The 14234-nt window shown below is 37.4% G+C and overlaps 1 protein-coding gene across 2 annotated transcripts in view; it reads right to left on the bottom strand.

Annotated features, from left to right (window-relative positions):
- Positions 1-14234, bottom strand: part of LOC112053525 (cytoplasmic dynein 2 heavy chain 1) — a 74525-nt gene that overhangs the window by 43439 nt on the left and 16852 nt on the right. For both annotated transcript variants that reach the window (XM_052882097.1, XM_052882096.1), the window contains exons 21-25: positions 13759-13874; positions 12835-12980; positions 10831-10998; positions 9999-10157; positions 9492-9613 (exon numbers count right to left, since the gene is read on the bottom strand). In XM_052882097.1, coding sequence (XP_052738057.1) covers positions 9492-9613; positions 9999-10157; positions 10831-10998; positions 12835-12980; positions 13759-13874 — 711 coding nt within the window. The remainder of the gene's footprint in view (positions 1-9491; positions 9614-9998; positions 10158-10830; positions 10999-12834; positions 12981-13758; positions 13875-14234) is intronic.

Raw genomic sequence — 14234 nt, forward strand, 5'->3', positions numbered from 1 at the left:
GATGGCACTCTAGACATCTGTCGAGCGTGTCATCGTCCTGGGGAGTCCTTCAGGCATATTGTGTCCGGGTGTTCTCACCTTGCTAACGGCGAATACTTGCACAGACATAATCAAGTAGCCAAGATAATCCACCAACAGCTTGCTCTTCAATATGACCTTATCGATTTTGAGATGCCTTACTATAGGTACGACCCAGCGTCAGTTCTTGAAAATAGCAGTGCATTGCTCTACTGGGACCGAACGATTATCACTGACAGGTATATTGTAGCAATAGACCTGATATAGTGCTAGTCGATCGGTCAGTGCGTCGTGCAATAATTGTTGATATTACTGTTCCACATGACGATAATCTGGTTAAGCCGAAAAGGAAAAGTATCAAAATACTTGGACCTTGCTCACGAGATTACCGCCATGTGGAATGTTGAGTCAACTATTATTGTTCCGATAGTTGTTTCAGTCAATGGTCTTATAGCGAAAAGCTTCGACCAACACCTTAAGAAGCTTTCGCTTAACTGTTGGATCAAGAGTCGGATACAAAAGGCAGTGATCTTGAGACGGCGCGTATTGTGAGGAGGTTCCTCACTCTGGAGCCCTGACCACCGGTTGCTTGGGCACTCAAATGTCCCGCAGCGGGAGGGTGAATTTTTTTTATAAATTTTTAATAATGTTTTGTATTTTATACTTATATTGTTAAAAATTTAAAAAAAAAGAAGTAATAAATAAATGAGAGATAAAAACTATGAACTTTCGATTGAATAATGAAATACAAATGATGATTATTATTACGCAAACTTTTTGCATTAAAGGCGTATTTAAAAAATTGTAATCAGCATATTTACATTAATCAATGATATCTACTTACTAAGTTTGTTTTTGTTAATTTGAAAATTTTAATCACTGTATTTTAACAATTGTTCGAAATGAAGTCCATTCCTTTCAAGGCACAACCGAGCACGTTTAATAAAATTTTCATTTAGTTTATTTAAAACACTTGTTCCTCACATAAGGCACTGCGGGGTTCAGGATTCCTTGGGCTCGTGGCCTAGGAAACACTCACTCGTACATTGTTGCAAGCTGCACGAAGGCGTTCATTGCTGAGCAAATACACTCGCCCCATTTCGTAATAGTCGCGATTTGAAAATCCGACATAGTAAATGCGCAAGCGATCACTGGTCGCCCATCGGCAATTCGGTAGGCGTCCTCAGGAATTTTTCGATCCCCTCACCTCTGCCACCCCCGTCAGTCGAAGCCGAAGCGATATGCCTACGGCCGGTATTTCTTTGTCGGCGTCTTACAAAGTGCCGCCAGCATTTGCGCAGTTTGTTTGGTAATGTGTCCATTATTTTGTTATTTCTGAGACATAAATTGATAAAAAAAAATTACATAAAATGTATCGAACTGTTTGTAGATTTATGTTCTATTAATGATACCGAACCACGAAAAAAAATATCGGTACTAAAGTCCGAATCACCCTGTATATCTGGGTATTCAATTAAAAAAAAAAATATGCCACGTTTTCTTCTATATAACGCACGGCATATGCTGAGCTGTGCACCCTTCCCTTTTAAGGGTTACAGACAGGCATGGGCGTAATTAGGGCAGGGTACTGTCTGTAACTATTACATTTAAATAAGTTTATTTTCTTGTTTTTTTAGACAGTACCTACCTATATAAATTTAAGATCATTAACAACCTATATTCGGCTGAGCATGAGTCTTCTCTCAGAATGAGAGGGGTTTGGCTAACAGTCCACTACGCTGGCCCAATGCGGATTGGCAGGCTTCACACACATAGACAATTAAGAAAATTTTTAGATATGCAGGTTCCTCACGATGTTTTTAGTTCGCCGATTAAAGCAACTAATATTTAATTTCTCATAATGCACATCTCAGAATACAGAAAATGCACATAATGAAAAGTTGTAGTCGAAATGGGTTCGCGGCTACGCCCTTCGAATCCGTTCGATGCCAGGAGTCATGGTCACATCCACTGGGCTAAAAATATCTACAGTAAAAGTAAGCGCCAAACTTCGAGTCCACTCTGAATTTGCCGAACTGTGCAGCTATTGTTAACTCGAATGGAATACTATATTTTCGTTTATTGCACCAACACACGTCTGGTGTTTAGAGCGTAGCTACCTACTCAAAGTTTGCCGCGATCTAAACATAACTGAGTTTGTGGTGGGTTTCTTCTAAGTTTGGCACACGATTTTTTTTTTAATAAAAATTTACAATTTTACTTTACAATTTTTTGTTTATTTACAGCTTTACAACTTTACTCATCAAATTATTACCATTATCTTTACAATATATACAAAAAAATATATATATTTGAAAGGAACGTTTAACATTTAAAATAAATATTATTTTTATATTCATATCGGTTATTATATGAATATTATTAAGGTTTATTTATTATACTCAAACCTATAATTATTATAACAAATGTGACCATAACCTGCTTCTATAAAAACGTATTGAAAAGTGAATGTGGCATGTCGTAACAGGCAGTACATTGAGTCGAGTCCGTCCCTGTACAAGGCGACGACCGCTCCCGCCCGCGCCGTCGGCGGACCATTCTCCGAAATGGGCACTATGGCAACAAAACAAAAATAACACCACTTTTAGGATGCGCTTTTGTTTTGGTCATTATTATGACACTGCTCGTACCTACCTTACTCAAGTATTGTTTGTGACTTAACATAACTTGCAGTCATTAACATTTACCTCAAGTTGGTATCTATTAAAACACTCTTATTGGCCAAAGGATCCATATTAATATCCAGTTTTAGAAAATTAAGCAATTAATGAAATTGTGCTTACTGCTGACACTGCTTATAAGCACTAGAACCTCCCGGTTACATCTGCGTAGTTCCTATTCCCATGGGAAATCGAGGAGAAAACATAGCCTACGTTATTCCTTGATAATGTAGCTTTCCATTGATGAAAGATTTTTTAAAATCGGTTCAGCGGTTTAGGCATGATAATGTAAAAAACTCACATTTTGCATTAAATTATAAAATTGGTTGGAACTAGCCGACGCCCCGCGGTTTGAGCCACGTAGTTCCTGTTCATGTGAAAATACAGGAATAAAATTTAGCCTATGACACTAACAAATAAAGTAGATTTCTATTTTTAAAGAATTTTCAAAATAAGTTCAATAGATTAGGCTCTACCACCTCAAACTTAAGGCTCTACAACCTCAAACTTAAATTATTAGTATAGATTAGATATTAAGGATTTTGTTGTACTAAGCAAATGGTACGTGAAGTGTACCTTTAAACCCTAAAATGACGCGTTGGGTCGTGGTGGCAGAGATACACGAATCACCAGCCGTCATCGGCCTTCCGTTCTCCACATCCGTCGCTGATAAGACAATTATTGCGATCAAAATGATGTTTTCAATGCTTTATAAATTACATTACCGTACATTAGAGATGTTCCTATATAGAGTTTATGAAGCCAAGGTACCTAATGATATTCCTTACAATAACAAGCTGTAAATAATAACTCGACAGACGTTGCTTTGTACAAAACGTTGATCGTATTGCTATGAAAGTTATCAAGACATCAGGAAATTCCAACAAAATGTACGAGATGATGATTTTCTTATTTTTTTTTCTTTAATGTCTTAATTATAATAGATAATTTTGTTATTAGGGGCGGAGAGAAACCGACATATTAAATGTCATCAATTTGGAGCGAGTCTTGAATAATATTAGTTAGGTTACGATTTATAAAAATAAATGACTGGAACCCTTTCTTCGTCTTAGTATCTCGAACAGGGCATTGTTTGATTTTGCCAGAACAAAAATTCTTTTGATTTTTGAAAAAAGTATACTATTGTTGAAATTCGTATCCGATCTTCTCGATTAAATCTACTCCTAATCGTTAATCTCTACTTACGTAAAAGCACTCTTGTATGTAAAGTAAACAATTTTAAAAATGTTTTTATCATAATAAAAATTTAAAAATGTTTTTACGATACTTGCATATACGGAACGGTGACCTAACTTATAAAAAAAAACGGAACGGAAATGCGAACGAGTTTGAGCAAGTTGGCTGAATGGGTTGTTAAGTTGTTATCATGAATACCGAATATCTTGAATTGGACAAGGGCTTATTAATGCTTCGCTCCTGTTAGTTTACCGAAGTCAACTTCGTTTTTTTTCTTATAAAAAATAGGACTTGTCACTTGCCATGATCTGAAATTCGACCGTATGTTATTTTATTTCTTACGGAACGAAAAGATAAAAAACACGCTGAAATTTCAGAGAACACAGATTAAATGGCCAAGTGCGGAAAAGGCCCAGAAAAGAAGAAGAAGAAGAGAACACAGATAACGAATAGGGAGTTTATTGTCAGGCGTTCAATGAGTTGAATTTTCCGGTTCCTTGCTTCATTAAGCACAAGTTACTCGTACATGCCAACAAAGCTTTTACAGAACGTGGCACAAAGTGATTTATAGGTTTGAATGCACTTGTAAAATTGTTGTAAAATAGGCTAACTAGGCCAAGTAACTTTTGCTTTGCCGATTATGACGAATCGCTAATTAAATGAACGCGTTTTTAACTCGCTAAATATACATATAGTATACTGTAATTGATAGGAGTTATGTCCGTTCAAAATAACATAGGTATCAAACTTTGGTCTTTTGCGGTAGTTTATGAAATGTTCCCGTGGCTCAGTCATCAGGCGGCGAGTCGGAACACCGTGGTCCGTGGGGTTTTAGTCGGTTGAAGTCCGACATAACCTTCTTGCCTCCCCGTGGCGAGAAGGTATCCATGAGGATTTCCCCACGTTAAAAAAAAGGTACCAAACTTTGGTCTAAATCTAAAATCTCAAGAAGTGGATTAGTGGACGTGGACTGTGGAGCGACTTTTTCAAATCAAACAGAACGTTTGTGTATAAAGCTATTGGAAATTACTAGTAAATTATGATAGCTGTTTATATTGCACTGCACATGATCAGTGTAGAACACATGCGATGTTATTTTTTGCTTTATAGTGTAGCTTTTAAAGTCGGTTGATTTTTTTTTCCAAGTTTTTATCACAACGATTAGGCTATGTCGAACTTATTAAAAATTTTTCTAAAAGACAAACGAATACGGAGATACAATATATTATCCGCTCACGAATAACGTGGCTTGTATGGACAACAGACCTTTTTTTTATTATTTACAAGTTAGCCCTTGACTACAATCTCACCTGATGGTAAGTGATGATGCAGATGCTAAGATGGAAGCGGCCTAACTTGTTAGGAGAAGGATGAAAATCCACACCCCTTTCGGTTTCTACACGGCATCGTACTGGAACGTTAAATCGCTTGGCGGTACGTCTTTGCCGGTAGGGTGGTAACTAGCCACGGCCGTCTCAATCTGCCCAGCCGGGGATCGAACCCAGGAACTCCGTTTTGTAATATTCACCGCGGATACCCCTGCGCCACGGAGGCCGCCTTTCAAAGTAGTTTCAAATCAGAGACTTGAAACGATTTTGTCTATCCCCTACAACCTCACAAACTAGATTTCAGCCCTTTATATCAAGTATGGATTAAATACGTAGGTAGCTAGGAACCATAAACTGCTCCGTAACAAAAATAACGTGAATGAACGCTTTTACTTAGATAAGAGTTCATTCTTAAAACACGCGTCATCAAAGTCTGTTAGTGTCAAAGTTCAGAAATGATAGATACACTCTCGATACACCGATCCGGGTAGGCATATATATTTAAAATTTTGTTATAATTAGGTAAATGTACTTGCTTACTTCTTGTGTTCTAATCTCTAAAATTTATCTATAAATTACTTTTAATAATAAAATTATGTATAACTAACGATATGTATAGGTTACAGCGGCGAAGAGTCCATACAGGCCGATTCCCGCCGGGTTACCTTTTACACATCCATACATACATATTCATTATTGTAATGAATAAATCGGAGTTTGTATCAAGTGGTAAACTTAGGGAAAACTTTTTGATTATATTGTAGTACTAGCTGACGCCGCGCGGTTTTACCCGCGTGGTTCCCGTTCCCGTAGGGATATGGGAATAATATATAGCCTATAGCCTTCCTCAATAAATGGGCTATCTAACACTGAAAGAAATTTTCAAATCGGACCAGAAGTTCCTGAGATTATCGCGTTCAATCAATCAAACAAACAAACAAACAAATTCTTCAGCTTTATAATATTAGTATAGATGTACTTAAGTATCATTTTATGTATATTCATGTATACCAAAATACTTGCAACACATTAGTGTCAGCGGTAACGCTTCTTTAAACGGAAACCATTTTGAAGTTAACACTTAAAAATAAAAGAAACACTTAATATTTACAAATAAGCAACTTAACAATTAATTTATTGTAAAAATGTGTACGTTTACCAAACTTAAGTTTCCTTTTTCTTGTTCATCTCTTACTAGCGGATGCCCGCGACTTCGTCCGCGTGAAACTCGATGTAAACTTTCAACTACCTCTACCCCTACCCTACCTCTACCCTACCCCCCCCCCCCCCCCAAAAAAAAGTAAAAGTATCCTATGTCCTTCTCCTGGCTCTAAACTACCTCCCTGCCAATTTTCAGCTAAATCGATTCAGCCATTCTTGAGTTATAAATGGAGTAACTAACACGACTTTCTTTTATATATATAGATTTAGACAATATTTTGAGAAATCTATTACCTAATAAGTAATTTACTTTTAGTCACATTTTGGGTATCTACCTAACTACCTATTATTACGCAATAAAACTTATCTAAACTTAAGTCTGACTAATGCAAGTAGAGACTAAAATTAAAAAAATCATTAAACAAATTAAAAAAGCATGAGATTTCATACCTATAAATAAGTATTAAACTCAGTTAACTGAATATTTGCACAATAATTTTCAGAATGTACTCCGCTTTTTTTTGTTTGACGGGCAATTTTAGTCTTTTTTTTTATTCTTTACAAGTTAGCCCTTGACTTCAATCTCACCTGATGGTAAGTGATGATGCAGTCTAAGATGGAAGCGGGCTAACTTGTTAGGAGCAGGATGAAAATCCACACCCCTTTCAGTTTCTACACGGCATCGTACCGGAACGCTAAATCGCTTGGCGGTACGTCTTTGCCGGTAGAGTAACTAGCCACGGCCGAAGCCTCCCACCAGCCAGACCTGGACTAATTAAGAAAATCTCAATCCGCCGATTCCGCCATCCGCCTGGGGATCGAACCCAGGACCTCCGTTTTGTAAATCCACCGCGCATACCACTGCGCCACGGAGGCCGTCAAAGTCTCTACTTTCAGTAGCCAAACTCTAATATTATATAGAGGTAAAGTTTGTGGTGTTGTAGTGGGTGACCTCTGGATCTTGTTAACTTGTTAAAAAGCCACGTTATTTGTGAATGTCATACTCGTAGGTAACATTTCATCCCCGTATTCTCACGTAACGAGATTGGGAACTACGCGCGAGAAACCGGGAGGCGTTGTCTGATAATATTATAAACAGTTAAAGTTTGTGGTATTGTAGGTAATCTCTGAATCTTGTGAACCATTTTGAAAACTCGTTTACCACTAGAAATAAAATAAATAAATAAATATACTCAAACAATACACATCACTATCTAGCCCCAAAGTAAGCATTCAGAGTAGCTTGTGTTATGGGTACTATAATAGTTGATATATTAATATTAATATACATTTACATATAAATACTTATATAATGTATAAATACATACAGACACTGAAAAACACCCATGCTCATTACACAAATATTTTCCAGTTGTGGGAATCGAACCCACGGCCGTGGATGAAAGCCACGTTATTTGTGAGTGTCAACGGCTATTTTTTATCTCCGTATCCTTACGGGAACAGGAACTAGGCGGGTGAAACCGTCGGCTAGGTTTTAATATACTAATAGCTGAAAGACCAAACATGCCCTCATTTAGTTGCTTATGAGAATGTTTGCAGCATGTCACCTAAATTTGGATTAGCTAGGAAGTATGAAGCTTAGGTCAACGACCCCGACGCACATAGATAACTTACAGCTTCGTTCCGTAAGATTACGCGTGTGTTAATATTGTACTGCATGACGGAATATCTATCGTGTTATTACGTCATGTTATGCTTCCTGCACTAAATTGTAAGCAGACATCAATTATGTGCTAAAACACTTAAATAGTGACAACTTAGTGACTAGAATTCTTAGTATGAATTATTTAGAGGCTACCCTACTTCCATGGGCTGTATGAATTATGTTTAAAAATAACAACTTTGCTTGAACTTTTGGCTGGTGGGAAGATTCGGCCGTGGCTAGTTATTACCCTATACCGACAAAGACGTACCGCCAAGCCATTTAGCGTTCCGGTACGATGTCGTGTAGAAACTGAAAAGAGTGTGGATTTTCATCCTCCTCCTAACAAGTTAGCCCGCTTCCATCTCAGATTGCATCATCACTTACCATCAGATTGTAGTGAAGGGACTTGTAAAGAAAAAAAATAACTTTTTAAAACACTTTTGGTAGCTCTTCGATAACTCAATTCACAATCTTCTTATTTCGGCTTCTGGTGTAAAATACCCTTGAAAAACTGAACCCTAAAAAAACATAACAAAGTACCTACATATTTCTCGAAGAACAAGTGAATCAAATCATCAGCATACTTTGTTCATGGTCGCGGACTTGAGCGAACATCTGGCCGCCACGTGGCATGACCTACCAATACTACAAGATCATTTGTTCAAAGATTTGAAAAAAAAAAACCATTAGCACATTGCTTCATAATATTCTTAAATAAACGTCTAAACAAGTTGGAGTAAATTACAGGTCGTGAACATGGATTTATAAAGTTTCTTACAGAAAAAGACAGGCTTGGTTGGCTTATGGTTGCTCGTGGTTGGGTATAAGAATATTTACACAATAATTCGTACGTTCTGTGGTCATTGACGATTTTACTGAGGATTTTTTACTACTATTGTTTTACTTCTGCTTTTGGTTATGTTATCCTAGCCCCGTAGGTAAGATTTAGGTAACTTAAAATCACGGGCGTTGAGAAACCGTCATATTAATACCACCTAGACATACAGTAGGGCAAGCTAGAATTCGTAATATCGAATCTCATGTTTACATAAAATTTTCCTTTTCCCAGGACGGAGGTCCTGGGTTCGATCCCCGGCTGTGCATATTGAGATTTTCTTAATTTGTCCAGGTCTGGCTGGTGGGAGGCTTCGGCCGTGGCTAGTTACCACTCTACCGGTAAAGACGTACCGCCAAGCGATTTAGCGTTCCGGTACGATGCCGTGTAGAAACCGAAAGGTGTATGGATTTTCATCCTCCTCCTAACAAGTTAGCACGCTTAAATCTTAGACTGCATTATCACGTACCTACGTACGTTCGGAACCCTAAAAAGAACTAAGAAAAACATGATATTTTTCAAGGGCCCCATCTAATAAATTCGCCATAGACCCCAGAGCCCAGAGAGTATAGTTACGCCACTGGTTGGTATAAATAGGTACTGACCTCCGTTGAGCATGATGCGCAGAGCGGACTAAACGCTTGGCGGCCTGTAGACGCGCATCCCAGGTCGCGCACGAGGTACATTCCATCCCTAGAGACGAAACGACCCATTGCTGCTCTTCGACCTGCAAATAATATAGCTGTTGAAACAGTGCTCTATATTGATGAAATGAAATGTCATACTGTAAAATCATCATAGATCTCCCATTAAAAAGTAGATCCACAATCAGCGACCAAAAAACGTCCCCACTCGATGAGTGCCAATCAACTTCTTGGCACTCAATTCAAGTAGTCGCATTTACAAATTCAACCTTAAACTCAATTCTTAAGGTTGAATTTGCTCAGAATTTGGGATTTGATTGAACTACATTTAAAGGCTTTAGGTATCATTTTCTTTAACAATAATTCTAAAACTGTCAAAGCAATATTAGCCAGTTTAAGTGAAATTTTCTACATGATTGTGCGTCCTTTTATTATAAGAGGTCAATGAAAATCATCGAAAAAACCTACTTTGGCTAGTAAATCTTTAAAATCCTTCACGATGGGTGTGAGTCGCTTCGATTTGTCCGTGTAGTAGATGACGGCGAAGCGAGCGGAAGCGTACCACAGTTCCAACTCGTTCAGAGCGCTTCGGACGGACGCTTCGCTGGACGCTGAGCTGCTTATTTTCTAATAACAACATTTATTATATTATTGAAAATTTGCCGGATTGAATTACAAAGTCTAAGGTTCCCCACCAGTACGACTATGGTTGTAGCCACTTTCAAAAAAAGGTTGTAAGCTTTAAGGCTGTATATAAAAAGATATAGTCGATATTAAAACATACATTAAAAAAAAGATTCCGACGAATTGATAACCTCCTCCTTTTTTTGAAGTCGGTTAAAGAAAACAATCGTGTTTGTTATGCGTATGACTTGCGTCTCAATCTATACTAATATTATAAACTTTGTTTGTTTGGTTGAACGCGCTAATCTCAGGAACTACTGGTCCGATTTTACGGTAACGGGAACCTCGCATCAGCTAGTACATTACGACGAGTTAAATACGTATTATCGAACAAATAGCGTTGGAATCGAAAATACCGCTCACTCTTTTGTCCTATCGCAAATTTATACGAATTTATTTTTAAAATTTATACAGCATGCGAATTTAACACATGAACATCTACTTTAAAGTAAGAACATTAGATACAATTATCGTAAAATATAGATAAGATTTTAAAACGTTAAAGTAATAAAATCTAAAAACAATTGCATGTAACTGTTTCTCCAAATATTTTATCAACCCTCCAACCGACTTTTAGTGTCCCTAGATAGTATTCGATTGTGACATAGAAACTTACCTGCAGAGCTTTTATATTCTTCTTGATATTTAGCGATACGCTCAGTAAATGTTTGAGTTGTAGTGTTTCAGGCTTCACATACTCCAGAGCCACGAGACTGAACACCTCTCGCCAGTGCTTCTCCGTGAAATCCGTACCACGTAAGTATTTAAGCGACGGTGTGAGATCCTGTCAATTTCGTTTAGATAAATATTGAACCGTGATAGCCCAGTAGATACGACTTCTGCCTCCGATTCCGGAGGACGTAGATTCGAATCCGGTCCGGGACATGCACCTTCAACTTTTCAGTCATGTGCATTTTAAGAAATTAAATATCACGTGTCTCAAACGGTGAAGGAAAACATCGTGTGGAAACCTGCATACCAGAGAATATTTTTAATTCTCTGCGTGTGTGAAGTAAGCCGAAGCGAACCTTTCATGCTGAGTACCTCGGTATGGTGGGTACGTTTATGGCAACCGAAACCTCAGAAATACTAAACCAGCACGTCAGATAAGGGTAAGTTAGATGCATTTCGAAAATTTGAGCGTAACCTAATGGAATTTTTCGGTTTCACAGTTGCTTTCTATTCTCGAAATGAGTTGAAGAGAAGATAGTTGAGTGCGATTAGTTTTTTTTTTATTTTGAAGTTATCCCAAAATTAAAAAAATTGTTCCTGACGATATCAGCAAGTCGAAATTATAAAACGTTTGTAGTTTTTTACCCTACAACTAAAACGGAAGTTGTATATGACCACTTATCCTCTAAAGTATAATCTACCAAATCTAATAGAACACTGCGACGTAAGTAAGTAAACTGTTAGTATTGTGATTTCCTCTACCATATTGATATACAATACAAGTAGGTAATGCTTCGAATGATTAAAACACATTTTATTATGTTGATAAAAAAAAAATTTTAAAATAGACGATAGATAACGACTGTCGAACTTGCTACAGAGGCCTCACAAAATTCTAAGACGAGATTATGTCAAATGATGGTTCGTTTATTTTATGGCCTTAAAACAGATACATTATTCGGTATTTAGTTAGGTACTTTATAAAAGAAATTGTGTGAGATCCTGGTTTTTATACAGTTCGATTTAATGTAAATTTACATTTTTTAAATCAGCTTAGATTGTATCTTTGGAGGTAAATAGTAAGCTCATTCTTTCAGAAACGTGAACCAGTCAAGGATTCGGAAAGCCGCAAGTCTTTGACACGTCTTGTATCGTCACTTTACAAAACCTGACATTGCAGTTAATCTATAGCTATGAACAGAATATATTATTTACATCACATGAATAGTTTAAAAACTGCAAAACACGATTGATACCCATATCATCATGGGGTTGCATTTAAAATAGCCTGTCCGCCATCTTGGACGTCCGCCATATTGGATTTAAGTCACGTGACTATTTTTTTCGTAATCCTGACAGCAAACCCTTTCATTTGATATCCATAAAATGAGGGTGGATTTCAAACAGCCTGTCCGCCATCTTGGGGTGGCCGCCATATTAGATTTGTAATAACGTTTCTTAGCTAGTCCTGTATTTCATCAGAACTCAGAGCGTGTGCAAAATTTCATCCTAATCGAAGACCGGGAAGTGGATCAAATTAAGATTTCAAGATTTTCTTACATACATAGTTACAAACAAATAAAAAAATGTGAGTGTAAATCAATAGTACACACACCTAATAACAATAATTAACTAGCTCGTAAATTAATGGAAAATTAATTTGATTATTAAGCTTAGAACAATTAGACATAGTTAATAAATTTTGTATAACATTTTATAAAAAAAAATACATATTTTAAAATAAATAAATAAGTAGGTAATGAAATGCGTTTTCTACCTTAATTTCTGATTTGTTTGTTGGTAAACAGTGCACACCGAGTATGGCTTTAGTATACATCATACAGCTCGTGCAGATTAACTTGACACCTGGCTCGAATGATATTTGTACTGTTTGTTTGGTTGTGTTTGGTAGCCAGGTGTCAAGTTAATACGCACAAGTTATACTTACAGAGTATTTGTCCAGTTCTTGTTTAATGTACAGAGTAACTGACGTAAAGGGTTCAAGTTGTGCAGTCCATCGCATAATGAAATCATCAAGTAGATGCAACTTTTTCTGAAAAACTGCCCACTCTTGCTCGCCGAGTGCCTTATATTCTACAAAAATATCAATAAAATATATTTTTTTTAATATATAAAATTTATACGCCTATGTCACCCGCGCTATTATTACGAATCTTTTGACACCTCCATTATTAAAATCGGTTCAGTAGTTTAGGCGCTACGGTGGAACATACATACGTAAATATTGCCAGAATCATTACCCTTCATTTTTGCTTCGCCGTAGTCAGGTAATTAACAAGGTATAGCCAACTTTATGACGTCTCGGAAAGCTGCGGATGTCGCTACGCGAAGGTCGTACATGTAGTACGTTACCGCTGATACCTAAAATCTTGTATCGTGCAGCTCAACGCAAAATCTTCCGAAACGTCATAAAGTTTGCATCGTACTTCGTAGATCAGATACATCTATTCGAATGGTCATTTACTAAATACGATAATCAGACATGGAATATGGAACGTAGTATTTATTTCGGGATATAAAATCCGGAGCCGTAATAGCCCAGTGGATATGACCTCTGCGTTTGATTGGAGAGCGTAAGTTCGAATCCGGACCGGGCCGTGCACCTCCAACTTTTCACTTAAGTGCATTTTAAGAAATTAAATATCAAGTGTCTCAAACGGTGAAGGAAAAACATCGTGAGGAAACCTGCATACCAGAGAATTTTCTTAATTATCTACGTGTGTGAAGTCTGTCAATCTTCATTGGGCCAGCGTGGTGGGCTAAGGGCTAACCCCTCATATTCTGAGAGGAGACTCGTGCTCAACAATAAGCCGAAAATGGGTTGCTAATGATGATGACGAAAAATACTTACCATCATCATAGTCTTTGAACGTAGTCCATAAGTTAACATATTCAGTTTTTAATGATTCAGCTTCCATCCACGTTTCGGATGACTCAAGTTGTATGTTGAACTTTTCACATTCTATCCTGCAAAAATTTTTTTAGATCAAAATTCATACTTTTGTTAAACAACTTAAAAAACGTAATTGAAAATCGATAATTGCATACTAATTCCGTTGTTAATTAAAATGATAAATTTGTCAGTACGATAACTCAAACTAGAAAGATAAGATTAGAGAGATTTACGGCCTCCGTGGCGCAGTGGTATGCGCGGTGGATTTACAAGACGGAGGTCCTGGGTTCGATCCCCGGCTAGGCAGATTGAGAATTTCTTAATTTGTCCAGGTCTGGCTGGTGGGAGGCTTCGGCCGTGGCTAGTTACCACCCTACCGACAAATACATACCGCCAAGCGATTTAGCGTTCCAGTACGATGCCGTGTAGAAACC

This window comes from Bicyclus anynana, chromosome 6 (assembly GCF_947172395.1).
Source record: "Bicyclus anynana chromosome 6, ilBicAnyn1.1, whole genome shotgun sequence".
Lineage (NCBI taxonomy): Eukaryota > Metazoa > Arthropoda > Insecta > Lepidoptera > Nymphalidae > Bicyclus > Bicyclus anynana.